We start from the raw sequence: 15,493 nt of genomic DNA on the forward strand, positions 1-15,493 counted from the left end.
CTTGTAACATTCCCCTACATTCCAGTCTTACTTTAGTCCTGTGCTGTAGTATTCTGAGTTAGTATTTGAATGAAGATTGCCACCTAGACGTTGTTTTTCAGGTAATTGCTAAGAAAGTGGAGTAGAGTGAAGATAGGTGCTGTTATGAATCAAGAAGATTATGATACATAATCATGTATGTAGCCTCTCTATTAACAATACATTCTATTTAGGATGGAGGATTGACAGTTGTGTGTTCCTTCCCTTCTCCCAGTGATGAGGGTGTAATCAAGTTACTTTGGGTTTTATTTGTGTTTTATTAGCATATCACTCATATCACAGTCAGCCTTAATGTGATATATGTTTACTACATCAGTAAGAATCACAATCATGCTCAGGAGCTGACACACCAAGCATCATAAATAGGCCAAATCTGGGATTTGAACCTATGAACAGATGAGACAGGCAACTAATTGTTACAACTCTTCACAACCTCTTATGCTTCCTTACAGGATGGAAAATGGGAACTTAGGGATGTTCTTGAATAGATCAATAACGAATGATTTATTCCATTTATTTCCTCTGATAGACCATTGACAAAATAGAATTGACAGTTTAATGTTTTCCTATTTTGTATCAACTGTGAAGTATGACTGCCACTTATGTTTCATTGGTTAGACCAGTGAGGATGGATGATCGCTGATTGTTAGATTCCTGGGTTTCTCTGACCATTGACCTTCTTTTTCAGACAACAAGAGATTGAACGTCCTTAGCAATAAAAATGAGTGCTGCCAAAATGGTGGCAGACTCAACACAGTCGGATGTGGTATCAGAGTTTGCCACCAAAGGTCGACACAGAAAAAGTGCAGAGAAAAAGACTAAAAAGGCAAAGAGAAATGGCAGGAAGGTAATGTTGACAGTCATAGATGTCACCACCTGACCTCCACATGCATGCACATACTCACACATGCAGCACTCACACACGCACACACTCAAGAGTGGACGTTTCATATTTGCTTCCAGTTCCATGTGAAATATGTTTGCTAAATAGAAATAATTAGTTCAAGCTAAAAAAATGGCTGTCATCACAAAAACATATGTCTTCAGCCCCAGTCTCCACAAGCCCCAAGACAGCACTCTTAGGATTAGTCACACAAATAGGGGGTAATATTTCTTTCATGCAGGTAGAAGCACTCATGTTTATTTTCAATAACATCTAAGTAATAAGTACAATGAGCATCAGAATAGCACTAGGCTAGCTGAAAATACATACTGACTGGCCTTGGGCCTAGGTCTGTAGAATAGTGCTGCAACTGTTAAAATAGTTGTTTTGTGTGCCCTAATGATGTACAGATCCAGGCAATGGATTTTTCCTGATCATTGTAAATGGTGTGGTAACTTCTGCTTTCATGGAACTTTGCAAAGCATTTTAGTAGGATAAGCTGAAGTTGTAGCAGAATTTTCTGGGCTATAATCTTTTGGCACAACAGAAATCCAACAATGATAAATATTCATGCTCCCTTTCTCTTTGTCAGTTTTTGCACGTGGTGAAGTCATTTCAAGTTCAAAACACATATTTTGTGAAAGTGGAAAAAATGATTCAGTAACAGCAGCCCTTATAAATGGAATTGTTAGTGTGATATTGAAGAGTAACATACCGTGAAACCTCTTCACCTTCTCCGACTTCTACTAATTCAAGATGCTCAGACTGGAACTGTTGCAATAAATCTCATTAACTGAACACCTATTGAGCTGTCATTGATAGAAGGAATGAATTATTTATTAAGCAGAAGAAATTTATATCAAGCCTTTTTTTTGGTCTTATTTTCAAACTTCTTGAAAAACAAATGCAAAAAGTATTTTGGACAATGATTTTGGTATCTGATTACACCTCTAAGAATTGATTCGTGATGTCAGCTTAAAATCCTTTGACATGAACATGAAGGGTAAAGATAGGTTACCTCGATATTGCCTCTAACATATTATTAAAACTTATTACTGTGTGCAAATTGATTAATAATCTATGAAGCATACTGTTATTCATTTGAGTATGACTTGAATGGTTTTATAATCAATCTCCCAGTCTCAAGCAATTGCAATGAGATTATGATATTGGATACGTATCATTTTCTGTCATTGTGAAACTCATGGGATCATATGACTTAAGTGTTTTTGCAAGTAACAATACTGAGGTCACAGTGACATAAAAATAGATACATATTAGATTAACCTTTCTCAAATTACTTTTTGTTCATGGTACCTGGTTCTTTTTGTTGAAATAAAGGGGTTTAACAGTTTTCTTTGGTGTGTAGAGAAGTTTGTAGCCTGAGTCTTGACTTTTTACGTGATCACAGTTATTTTTCATTTTTCATGACAGGTCCTTATCCAGCTAGTTACAAAGACCTCGCCCCAAATATACACTCAAGGAAATGAATAGGTGAACACATGAAAGAATAAGCATTTCACCCTCAGTGCAATACGGACCTTGGGAAGAAACCTGGAAACAAATAAAGAACATTTGTACTTTCATGTATTCCCTTATTTGTTTCTGTGAATATATAATCATTGAGCTATTTCCAGCTAGCAGCAAGAGTCTGCAGTGTCCTAATTTAGTTGGTTGTAATAAGGTGCTTATGTTTTGTGAAGTTTTTGAAAAAGCAAAAGTTGTTATGTAAACTTGGTTACACTTTCAAATGTCTTAATTACTTTTTTAACTGATTATTTTAGGCCACGTTTTCTTGATAATTATGGAAGAACAAATGTGTCAATGAAGTGAAAATATCTTTGCAACAAGTTTCTTTGTTTCAACTTTAAGGACTTCTAAGTTTGTTTTTTTTATATTTCTGATGTTTAAAATCATGGTTATATTTCACTGAAAATCCATCATCTAGAAGCATTTCCAATTTCAAATGTGGCAGTAGTTTTGATTTATGATAGTATCAAGAATGAATAATGTATTATTCTATAATTTAAGAGAAAAATGGCCTGGTTTTGATTGTGAAAGTTGATCTGGTTTTCTATCACTTTATACAATATGGGACATAATATTATTCAAACCTATCTGCTTTAAATGTTTTATTCACAACTAATTCATTCCACTTTCTGAACTGCTTGATAGATAACAACTTTGTGATGCATACTCTGTAATGCAAATACGCTAAATCTGATTTATTTAATATAAATACCATGCATGTTCATACCACTCATGTGCCTGTACTCCAGCTCCTGTTAGCTGTCATAAGTACAAGTCTCTCAATACATTCAATTCTGATTTGTATAGAATTCCTTTTCATGGATTGATTATGTTTGAAAAGCAGATCACGAAGGATTGGAAATAATTCTCATGTAAATTCTGCTATTGACATGAGGGTAGACAGCTGTCAGCACTGAGATAAATGGATACATTACTTTGGCATTAGCAAACTGTTGAAATTTACAGTAACAGGACATCTATGTGGAAATCACTTGCAAAAACAGCTTAGTGCTAGGTCATACACAAAGTATAAACATATGCTGTCTTATCAAGATTTGAAGATACTCAACAGTAGTCGAAACAAGCAGACAGTAGAACTTTTCCATAACAATCTTTTGTGTTAACAGTGAATATGCTACTTATAATCTGGGCATAGAATAATTCCATAAAGTTTCCATGGTTAGAAATTCATGTCAATACTTATATATTTCGAGTATTTTTTATGAATCTTGACATCAGCTTAAGGCATCATTAATTGTCAATGTCTGTTGCGCTTTCATTTCATAGGCTATCAAACAGAATTAATATTTTTACCTCAACTTCAATAGAGAAAAGGAGATTATGAAAGTAATATGTGTATAGCAAGTATAGTATAGCTTCAGAAGCTGGCAAAACTATGGATTTTCATGTTGTAAGCTACGTGGCCAGTCTTTATATGTTGTACAGCCTTGACCTTGAACTTAGTGGATAGGTACAGGAAAGAATTAGCTTTCCTCTCGGTATATAATTCAAAGTATTTGACAAATTTGGTTTATATTTACTTTGTAATTATACTAAAATATGTATTTTGTAACTTCAGGTTAATTTCCATGAATATTTATGATAAAGGTGACAGAAAGTATCCTAATGAGTATTGTCAAACTTATGAGATGTATAGTAATTGTTGAAAGTAAATACTTCCTCTGAAATGATGTCAGAATATAGCTTATTTTATGGTGGGACCATCTGGGGTGTTATAAGATAGTGGAGAGTATGATCAGACTAGTAAAGAATTTCATCACAATACCTAGAAAATTCATGCTATTAACATTCATCATTATTCATGTTTTTGATTTGCTGAAGTATAATGATCTTTTAATATACCAACCATTTAATTTAATTGTGCAAAAAGTATCACAATGCCAGTAGTCATGGTATAACATTATGTGAATACTTTTTGATGCTTAATATTCATTTTATGTTTCAACTCATATCATCTGTCTTTAGGAATAATTTCGAATAGTAAAGTTTATACTTTCAGGATGAATAATGATTAATTCATATTTATGATTAATACCTGTGAATATGTCTTTTGATATCAAAGTTGATTTCAATATCATAATTGCCTTCATATCAGATTTTATGACATATAATCTTGCCTGTATTTTACTGTGCATGTCAGTTGGTTGTTGGTGTGATTGTTCACATATTAGTAGTGTGACAAGTTTGAAAATCTACAGTATTAGTGTTTTTAAGTGATTATGTTATCGTCTATACTGAAAAGAAAGTGCAACGTGCTGTGTCATGTATGTTCTTGGTTAAAACATAGGTCCTTCTCAATGTACCTGATATCCTTAGTTTGGTAAAAATTTGAAAGCTGCTGTTGATAAGTTGTTTCTGTTCCAGTAAGATACCCTTCGCGAGATGACAGATTTGGGTTATATGTCCTTAGAATCATCATTGACTTTCAGCTGTCACTGTGAAAGCAACTCCTAGCCTGATTACTTGTCCCATTACCTTGTCCTGCCTCACCACATGCCCTCCCACTAGATGTACCACATCCTACCTCACCACCTGCCCTCCCATTAGATGTACCACATCCTGGACACCATCTGCCCTCCCACTAGATGTACCACATCCTGGACACGCCTGTCCTCCCACAAGGTGTGCCACATCCTGGACACCCCGTCCTTCCACTAGATATTCCACATCCTGGACACCATCTTCCCTCGTACTACATGTACCACATCCTGGACACCACCTGCCCTCCCACTAGATGTAGCACATCCTGGACACCACCTGTCCTCCCACTAGATGTGCCACATCAAGGACACGACCTGCTCTCCCACTAGATGTACCACATCCTGCCTCGCCATGTTCCCTCCCACTAGATGTACCACATCTTGGACACCACCTGACCTCCTACTACATGTACCACATCCTGAACACCACCTGTCTTCTCACTAGATGTACCACATCCTGGACATCACCTGTCTTCTCACTAGATGTACCACATCGTGGACACCACCTGTCTTCTCACTAGATGTACCACATCCTGGACACCACCTGTCCTCCCACTAGATGTCCCATATCCTGCCTCACTACGTTCCCTCCCACTAGATGTACCACATCCTGGACACCACCTGTCCTCCCACTAGATGTCCCATATCCTGCCTCACTACGTTCCCTCCCACTAGATGTACCACATCCTTGACACCACCTGTCCTCCCGCTAGGTGTTCCACATCCTGCCTCACCACGTTTCCCTTCCACCCCCCCTTCCACCCCACCACTAGATGTGCCTCATCTTGCCTCTTCTGTCCTGCCCCATTGCATGCCCCATCTCCACAGATCACATCTTGCCCTTCTGCTTAACCCATCTCCTTGTACCACATCCTGCCCATCTCCATAGACAACTTCCTACTTTCTACTTACCCCATCTTCATGGACCACATCCTGCCCATATGTTTGGACCATATCCTGCCCATCTCTATAACCCACATCCTACCCTTCTGTTTATGCCATATACCTAGACCACAACCTGCCCATCTACATAGACCACATCTTCATAGACCACATCCTGCCCTTCTGCTTACCCCATTTCCCTCGACCACATCCTACCCCATCCCCATAGAAAACATTCTGCTTTTCTGATTAATAACCCCATCTCCATGGACCGTATCATGCCCCACTATCTGCCTTCTCTCAATTTGCTCAGTTCTGCCAATGACCTTCCACATTTCTCCTTTTCATGTACTACATCCTACACTGCTATCTGCCTCACTACCTGTTTGTACTGCTTGATGTGTCCTGTTCATGTATCACATTTTATCCGTCCCCTTTCATGCTTCCTGTTCCTGCTCTTCTGTTTGCCTACATTCTGTGCATCACATCCTGCTCCACTACCTGCCCCACACCCTGCCCATTTTACCTGCCTTCACACCCTGCTCTACACATATTGCCTTTCTAACCACCTCCTATTTCACCCTACCACCAGACAGCAGGCTCTAGCTCTTCCACACCATCTGCTAAGAAAGATGCATTTGAGGTCTGATTTGATAAGCCTGTTTGTGTTGCTTAGAGAAAAAAGAAAACAACACAGACAAGCATAAAGTTAGTATTTGTCAAAAGTTGCATCTTGGTATAAATAAACTTACAGCTTAGTTTGAGATGCACCAGGATTCTTGTTACTTTCTAAATACATTTAATTTCTTCTGATGTACATCACACACAAAGACACATGTGTAAAACATCACATTTTACAATAGTAAATTGGGAAGAAAAATGTTGAACTTACATGCTGTGGGTGTCGTTGCTTGTATGAGGAAACCGATGTTGAATAATATGACTGAGATATGCTGCCTCAAGTTATCTGTAGATAGCAGTAAGACATGCTGATTTCAAACTACCTTCAAATATACATGTATATGTTTAAATTGAAAACAAATCTCGTTTTATTATGTTGCAGCTGCCAGCAGAAAAATCAATTTGTAGTATGTGGCTGTCATCTGAATGGAACAACATATGTGCCCAATTTTTGTTAGTTTTATATCTTGAGAGTGTTATTTTCAAACAGAATCAATATTCCTTTTGAGAGAAGTTAAATCTGTTCCTTAGGCAGCTTCAGAGTATATCAACACTTACAGCTAAATATATTGTAACACATGCTGCTGCTTCTGTCTGTGTCGTTATTGCCTTGCTCTTTACAAACTTTGAAATGAAAATCAATTACTACATCAGGCTTTGAAAGGGCACTGGAATAATACATGTAAAAATTACTGTGTGCTTTCAAATTTATGACACTTTAAGTAAACCATAAATATTTTTTACATGGCCATTATGTCTGAAGTTTCATGTAATTAGCTGCAACAACGTAGTTTATGAATTTATTATGCATTCTCATATAATTATCCTCTGTTTTTGAGATAGTGGTAAATAAAACTTTCCAGTTGTGTGCAGCAAGTCTTTTATGAGCCTGAGTCATTCTGCCTTTTATTATACTTTCAAATTGTCAATTTAATAAATTTTCAGATTTAAAGCAGATTTTTTTGTCTTTAAACAGATTGACATCTTTGTTTCCTAAAATAATAATGCTGTGAAGAAAATTAGAACCTTACATTCTGTATCATATAAACCCTAGGGGTTATGTTAGCTGCACTAGTGTTTGTGAGAGCAAAGTAATGCAGAAAAGCAGTATTAAAAATTATTGTTGAAATTAGTTAGTGGGTCAGTTTGTTTGCATGCAGTATGGATAGCGATATGAATGTAGAAAGAATTGGGACGTGAAGTTTACTCAAGTGTGAAAATGTCATTAAAGTATATGTTTAAGGATGCTATGACACATTTCATCATTTTGATTTCTTATGAATGGATCTTTTAGACACCACATTAAGCACATATCTTTTATTTGGGATATGAATTATATGTCTTGCATTAATGAATGTTGGAAAAATGACTCGAAGTAACTGCTCCAATATCTTTGCTGGTGTGGGTAATCTTTATGTTTCAAGCAGCAAGGACATAGTTCAGTTGAAAAGATGGTTGCTGGAATCATCCTTCAGAGTAAAGGAGAGTAGGTACTCCTTGAATTTATTAAGTTGAAACCACAATAATCAATGCTGTTGAACAAATTGTCCTAAAAGGTTTAAGTTTTAGGTCACCAGACCAAGTCAAATATAAGGGCTTAGAGTCATATTGTGTCCAGAAGACATCTCCCCAGGAACCACTTTGTCTATGATTTTGTTCTCAGGAGGTTTTGATGCCATTTGCAATATCTCCACCACAGTAGTCATATGTAGAAAATATATCTATGGCTTTTATTCAGATATTTGTACAGTATGTAATGACATTTGTGATGAGTGTGTGGTTAGTAGTGGTTCTTCAAACATCTGTTCCTCTTTCATTGCAAAATATGTTATAATTTTGACCATTTTGTGACCTTTACTCCTTCACCATGCTCCTAGAGTCATGCAAGATTCATTCCTTTGCAGGGGCGATGGAGTATCCGGAGACCTGGGTTCGATTCCCACATGTAAAATGTGTGAAGCCCATTTTCTGGTGTCCCCGCTGTGATATTGCTGGAATATTGCTAAAAGCGGCGTAAACCTAAACTCACTCTCTCTCTCTCATTCTTTTGCACTGTGATTATAACCCTTTGAGAAACAACATGTACAACTTCCACAACCAATTAATCAAGAGATTCCGGTCTTCTGGTTGTCATGATGTAAAACCTATGTATGGTCATTTTAAATTTGGTTACAGACCCAGGCAAGCTATAGTGCCTTCGCATCCTGTTATAAGTAATTTATGTCAAAAGAAGAGGGGACAGTTTGTCATTCTGTCTTGGTGAGTGAGTGAAGGAGATAGGTTTTATGTTGCAATCATCAATATTCCAGCTATGAGACAGTGGTCTGTAGATATTTGAGTTTGGACCAGACAATCGAGTGATCAACATCATGATTATTGATATATGCAGTAGGGATATGATGACATGTGTGTACCAAGTCAGTAAGCCCGACCATCCGATCCTGTTACTTACCTCTTTTTCAACCAGCATGGCCTGCTGAAGATCAGTTCTAAGTTGGATGTTCAAAGGTTTTCCAGGTCTTGTTATTTGTTGAATTGTGCATTTTGAACTGTGCAGTTCAGTGAGATTATTTGTAAAGTAAGCTTTGTATTGCAGTTATATGATAAACTGTTGATGTTGATATAGTCGTCAGTGTTCTAAACAGAAGCATCTGCTCTCATTACTAAATGAGATGAGAAGCTGGTAGAATTTCAAACCCCATTATCCGACTATTCTGTTAAAATAGTTAAGACGTCTAAATTTACGAAAACTAAATATACAAATGTTTTGAAGGACATTAAGGGGCTGTAGTCATACAATACTATTAACAGATGAACACCACTCAGAGATGTATGGTTAACAGAACATTAATAGGGTAAATAAAGAAAACTGTCCAGAGAACAATCACCACCAGCGGTTACTTACAATTACATACAATTAACTGCAGTAAATATTATAGATATACACTTGACATGTTTTGCGATTGTCTGGAAAATATAATCAGCCACTCAAGCAAATGATCTAATTGATGAGCTCATCCTGAATAAATTGTCTCTCCAAAACTACTTCAGAATGGTACAAAATAGGTCAGTACTTGCACATATGTATTGATGCAAGATATTATAAAGGAGGTAGGGTGGTCAAGTGGTTACAGTTTGTTGTCGATCTCAACACCTTGGTTTTAGTCTACTCAAGGGGCAGTGAGGGGTTTTATCCATCATTTTCAGTGTTCTGTCAAACACGCAGATTGTCTCCCTTGGGCCTGTTTATTATATATTATATTTTGGGCAGGCAGTTCAGGGATTAGGAAAGGCAGGGGCTATGGGCCAATTTGCACATAAGAATAAAGAATGGCCCATTAAAATTTTGAAGTTTACTACTGACACAAGGGCAATGGCCCATCATAAATTCAGAAAATGGCTAATAATCCTGTAAATGGCCAATTGTCAAAGTTTTTTTTCCCAATCCTTGTGGCAGTCTTACCTTCTACCTTGAGCACTATCTAATGCCAATAATGGTGGGATACTCAGACTCATTGTCTCTCCTGTGCTAAACACCTGATCCCTATTACTTTATTTGACCCAAATATGCTGCTGGTTAGTTTGAAGACAAATTGGATACATGGGTACCAATGATGAAAGGAGTGCTTTTCTGAGGTATTTTAGAATTTTAAAACTGGATACAATTTTTACATGCAAACAACCTGTGCTCAAATATTTGTTCAGAATTTAAGGGCTTGTGAAAAGAATTATTAATGCACAACAGAGAAATATTGGGTATTACTGAACGGCCAACACATTTGCTTGAACTGTTATTGACCAACCTGCTTAGGAAAACCTTGATGGGTGCCTGCTCGACCACCCAGGACAGGTTATTTTCAACATGGACTGCCAGATTCAAAAATTCACCTGATCCTTGGTTTTAAATTTAGACACGTATATGAAGATATTTTGTGGGCAGGTAAGTTTAGGTCAGGGCTGGCTAGTTTTACATCTAACCAGCCCAGTGGTCTGGCTGAAATTTTTGGGAGTTTGACAAAACCTGTATAAAATAGCTTGACATGCTTTGTATTTCCTAAGTGAATAGTTAAATACTATTCTGCATGTCCATTGAATTGTGTTGGCCTTTTTCCCTAGTGTGCCCCTTTGTGCTATCCACAGGAGTTATCTCCCCTAACATAAAGCATTCATGTGACACATGCAAAAATATGTTTACTTAGTTGGGGAAAAAAATTGTCTAAAGATCTTTACTAAGGTTTGACTATCATAGATAAATATAATGGCTCAAAATACATTCAAGGTGCCTGCAGATGCCGAGATGATGGTCAGCCAGACTATGAGCCCTTAGGCAGTGAAACCTAGTTTGTCAAGGAGGAAGCCTTGTTGAAAGCTCTGAAACCGTTTGGAGTTTTATTAAAAGGTCTAGTAGAATGAATTTAAGTGCTCTCTCTAGACATGAACAACATTCACAATCTTCTTCCACATGAGAGTTGGCATCAGTAGCCAAACAGACCAAGATTGATGTTCTAGTATGGGCCACATGAACTACATTTACACTGTTGATCAGTTCTTCAATAGGAAATGTGGAGTGGCCTCTGTAGTACTAAGATCGGAGGAAAACCAGAAGTTCCACAGTGCTTTAACTTTGGCATCTTCATTGCAACTCAGACTTCATGGACTTCACCAGCTGCTGCTGTCGCCCCAGAGATGCAAGGCATGGGCCATGGCTTTAATCTTATGGACTGCACATACTTTGACAGTTTTGTAACTTTGCACCAGGTAGATGTCGCAGACTGCATGGTCTACATGAGATCTGCTAATTGTCTTGAAGGACATTAAAGCAGAGAAGATTGGGTCAGAGATGAGAGTACACACCAAGTGATGTTATAGTTTGTCCTTTGGTCACAACGACCACAAGGACAGTTTTCATAACAGAATGCAGTCAACATATGAGCAGGAAAGAAGCTCCATGAGAGGCATGGTCAGCTTGGACTCTACAGGTCACAAGTCACTATGCCATATTTCTGGAATCAATGCAACCTTTACCTGATCAAGGTTGCCACAGAACTTTGGCAGGCAAAGGCTTCTTTCTTCAATACCAGTGCTAATTTTCGGAAGTTTCCTCAGTCATTCTTCTAATCTAATGCTAAGGATTTGGACAAGAAGCCAAGGCCATTGTTTTTTCTCTTCAGTAGTCCTGGTCCACAGCAAGGATTCATCAGACATCAAGGTGATTTTCCATCTGTAGATTTTCAACTGGGAATACCTAACACAGCCTCTCAAGTTTCAGATGGAATATCAGACAAACGATCTCTATAGGGCATACATAGTCTTGCAGGTTGCATATCTACTTGTTCTGATTAATCCAAACCTCCAGAGATACATTTTGCTGTCAAAGTAAGATTCTTGCAGTTAAGGGTTAAAAAGATTTGGAACATCAGTCATGATGACTCAGGTAACTTTTGACAGGCAATTTTCTACTTGTTGCCAAAGACATTTCCTCAGTAGTAGTTCAAGAGGCTCAGGGAACCCACCCTCAAGTCCTATGGAGCTCATGATGGAACATTTGATCTAATGGACAGTCTTTGCAGTATTATTGGCAGATAGATCCTAGGGAAGATCAAGATCCTCGTTAGGACAAGGTCCTACCTGTATAATAGATCCTTCTTATGGATATCTTCAAATAGGAGCAACCATATACAGATTTATTTGCATTGTCATTCAACAACCAGTTACAAACTGATATCAGTCCTGTTCCAGATCCTCTAGTGCAAGCAGTGGATGCTATGATGACTTTTTGAGATTGCATACACCTTTCCACAGGCAGTGCTAATCCCGCAAGTTCTAGCCCAGATCAGGAATCATCAGATGACACTGTATCTTTTGGAAGACTCTCTCATGATTTCCATATCTTCTCTCCCTCATGAGGATCAACCATTAAATCTGTGTTTTGGCCAATGCTCCTCAGACAAGCAAAGGAGTTATCTTCTTTTTTAACTGATTAATTTATGGGGACAATGTATGACAATGTGATGTGTTACTTAGTGGAATAATGTTCATGTTTTTAGACCAGGAAACATCCAACATTGAATGATACTTTTTTTTGCTGGGCTACATGGGATTAGCAGTTAGGGATTTGTTCTTGACTATGTTAATATTCAGGCATTGTAGAAGACAACAGGACTTTGCCACCTTCAAATTTGGAATGGAAACAGGCATGTAGTTTTTGTATTCTTTTAATTGTGACTTTAATGCCAATGAGTTTTGTCCTTTTTCTTTTCTATTTGCTTCAGGGTTTGATTTAATATTTTAGAACTTCACTCCCAAGTCAGAAATAGTCTACTTTTGCCACTGCCACAATTTGTTTTCCAGGAAATACAGTAGTTGCAGAAATACCATCAAATCCATTTCCTTTATAGCCTTGGGAAATTGTTTTAAGACATCAAGCAGTCCTGTCTAGTGTCAAGGTCATTCTCCAGTTAATAGCTTAAAGACATATTTGTTTAAATGATAACTCTGCCTTTACGATATTATGTGGCACTATTTTATATGATGTGAGTGGCCTACCCAATATATCAAGATCATGGTGAAGGTGATTCATATTGTATATTTGCCATTTAAAAAAAAATACCCTTTCCTTCAGATATCTCATGATTAGAACTAAACTCAAGAGTTGAACTAGGTTGAGTAAAGGTAAAGTATTCTTGATGTAATACCAATAGAGTCTCACCAGTGGGCCTGTGGTCTTGTGCTATGTTTTCAGTATTAGATATGTGGCATTTTTCTAATTATGTATGACAAGGGGTGACCATCATATGCTGACAGTATTTGACCAGAAGAGACTACTTATTTGTGATTTTGTGCAAGAATTTTCAGAGATTCTTAGAATAATTTCAGAAGTAGATGTTATGCCGGATCCAGAATCAAATGACCAAATCTGGATTCTCCTCACAAATATTCTAGAAATAATGTTATAGAATTTTGTTCGTAATATTTTTAGCAATGATAACTATTGTTCAGTTCTGGCATGGTGACTTGTTACATGTCATTGTACCTAGTGGCCGTGAGACATTGCTCCTAATATCTGTGACTGACTTCTTTGATCCAGATGTGAATATTTCTTGACAGCTACCATATAGCAGGAATATTACTTTGTTTGATTACTATTCTTCAGACTTGACCATTTCCAGGATACTGAAGGATATATCTGATAATATTCTAGCACTTCATGTTCTTTTTAACAGCTACAAGTGTAAGTTTCTTCATGAAAATAAATCTTTGTCAAAAGTTTTTTTCTTACTGTTTTCTGATATGTGGTACTTATAGATAGGTTTTTCTCTTTTAAGAGACAAAAAGTGATGTAAATATATGAGATATATATTTCTCCTTTGTTGATTCATTTGTGTTTGCAAGCTGTAAGCTATACTTTATAGTCTTATGTGTTTATACTTTCCTTCTCCAAAGGTTAAGTAAATGACATTATTCCTCTGCCTGTACTGAGTCATTTGAGTCACTGTCAAACTTGGGTTATGTTCAAAGAGAGCCAAAGGAAATTTAGTGCTTCAGTTTTAAATTTCATGAATAATCAAGATAGTCCAACATTTCAAAGACACAAATTCCAAAGTTTACAATCATTTCAATCCTTTAGTTTACTGTGATGGAACTTTATGAATAGAACTGTTGACAACTACTTTGCGTGGTCCAGACTCCTAAACAGGTGATTTTGATTTTGCTGTATCAAATTGCTAAGAGTGACATAACTCCATTCCCTGATCCACACATCTCTTTTACCACTCCCCCTTGCTGTGTGTATGTACCTTATAAGGCATAACTGAACCTTTTATCTTTCAGATTGCCTATAAAGAAGCACTAGGTTCCATGGCCTGGTGCCAATCTCCAGTGTAGGTCTAGACATTGCAATTAGTGCCTTGTGTGAATTTGAGGCATTGTCCCAAGGTAATTAGAGTAATCATACACTGTTTGATTCAACTTGATAGTAAAACCAAGTTAGCACATCAGTTATGTGCTGTTTGAATGACCTGATTCAAACTTTTTACATTTTTAATTGACATAGGCCTCAACTTGCGTGGAAGTTTACAGCCCCCCTGCAGTTCATTCTACACTACCATTGCACCATGAAGTTATCCTGTCTCAGATGTGCACATCCTAGAAAATAGTCCCTCATTGTAAAATTGTCATTGAAAAAATTGTAGGCAGTGTCTATTATAATTGTATAATACTTTTCATGGATATGCCTTTCTCACTACAGAATGAATTCATTGAACTGTGTATGAACAGAATGTGCAACTGAGCTGATTGTGAGCTGAGTCTTTCTTAACCTGACACTTTGTTTGTTATTTCATGTTCTCATATCTTGAAACTTTTATGGGTGACTTTCAGCCATGATATTTCTAAATTGTGCTTACAATATCCTGAACTGTTAACAGTGCTATTTCAGTTATTACATATCGCTGCTATTTGTCTGGAACAATACTGATGTTTCTTATGTTATGTTGACTTTCAGAACCACATCAGGGTGGTTCTGACAAATGTAGAAATACAACTGGAAACCACTATTCAAGCACACAATCATAGGTTTCTTTGGGGCGCAATGGGCTGAGGCGCCAGGCTACTAATCCAGCGAGTATGGAGGTGCCCACAAGTGACCGGGTGTAAAAAACCTTGGAGTCAACTTTATGTGCAGACTCTTTCATTGTTGTCACAACCCCTCGTGAGCAGTACACAACCCTGTGCATTTAGAAGAACCCACGAATCCATTGTAGATGACCAGATGGTAACCACATGAATACGTGCAAACACCTAGTTGCGGGTATAGCAATGTGCAGTCAACATGGACAAAGTACTGTGACTGTCTCTACCAGTCCACCCAGCTGTGAATGGGTACCTCGGAAGGATGGGAAAGCCACATTAACTTTGTGCAGCTGGTAAGCTGCAAGAGTTGTATGATCCCCAGGGAATAGAGGTTGAAAAGACTGTG

The 15,493-nt window shown here is 37.4% G+C and overlaps 1 protein-coding gene across 3 annotated transcripts in view; it reads left to right on the forward strand.

Annotated features, from left to right (window-relative positions):
• Positions 1-15,493, forward strand: part of LOC137290481 (caspase activity and apoptosis inhibitor 1-like) — a 205,405-nt gene that overhangs the window by 64,965 nt on the left and 124,947 nt on the right. For 2 of the 3 annotated variants that reach the window (XM_067821448.1, XM_067821449.1), the window contains one exon: positions 728-886. In XM_067821448.1, the coding sequence (XP_067677549.1) occupies positions 761-886 (126 nt within the window). In that variant the 5' untranslated portion in view covers positions 728-760. Of the gene's footprint in view, positions 1-101; positions 176-727; positions 887-15,493 lie in introns of all 3 variants that reach the window. The other variant, XM_067821450.1, reaches the window with a different exon arrangement.

This window comes from Haliotis asinina, chromosome 7 (genome assembly GCF_037392515.1).
Source record: "Haliotis asinina isolate JCU_RB_2024 chromosome 7, JCU_Hal_asi_v2, whole genome shotgun sequence".
NCBI classification, from domain to species: Eukaryota; Metazoa; Mollusca; class Gastropoda; order Lepetellida; family Haliotidae; genus Haliotis; species Haliotis asinina.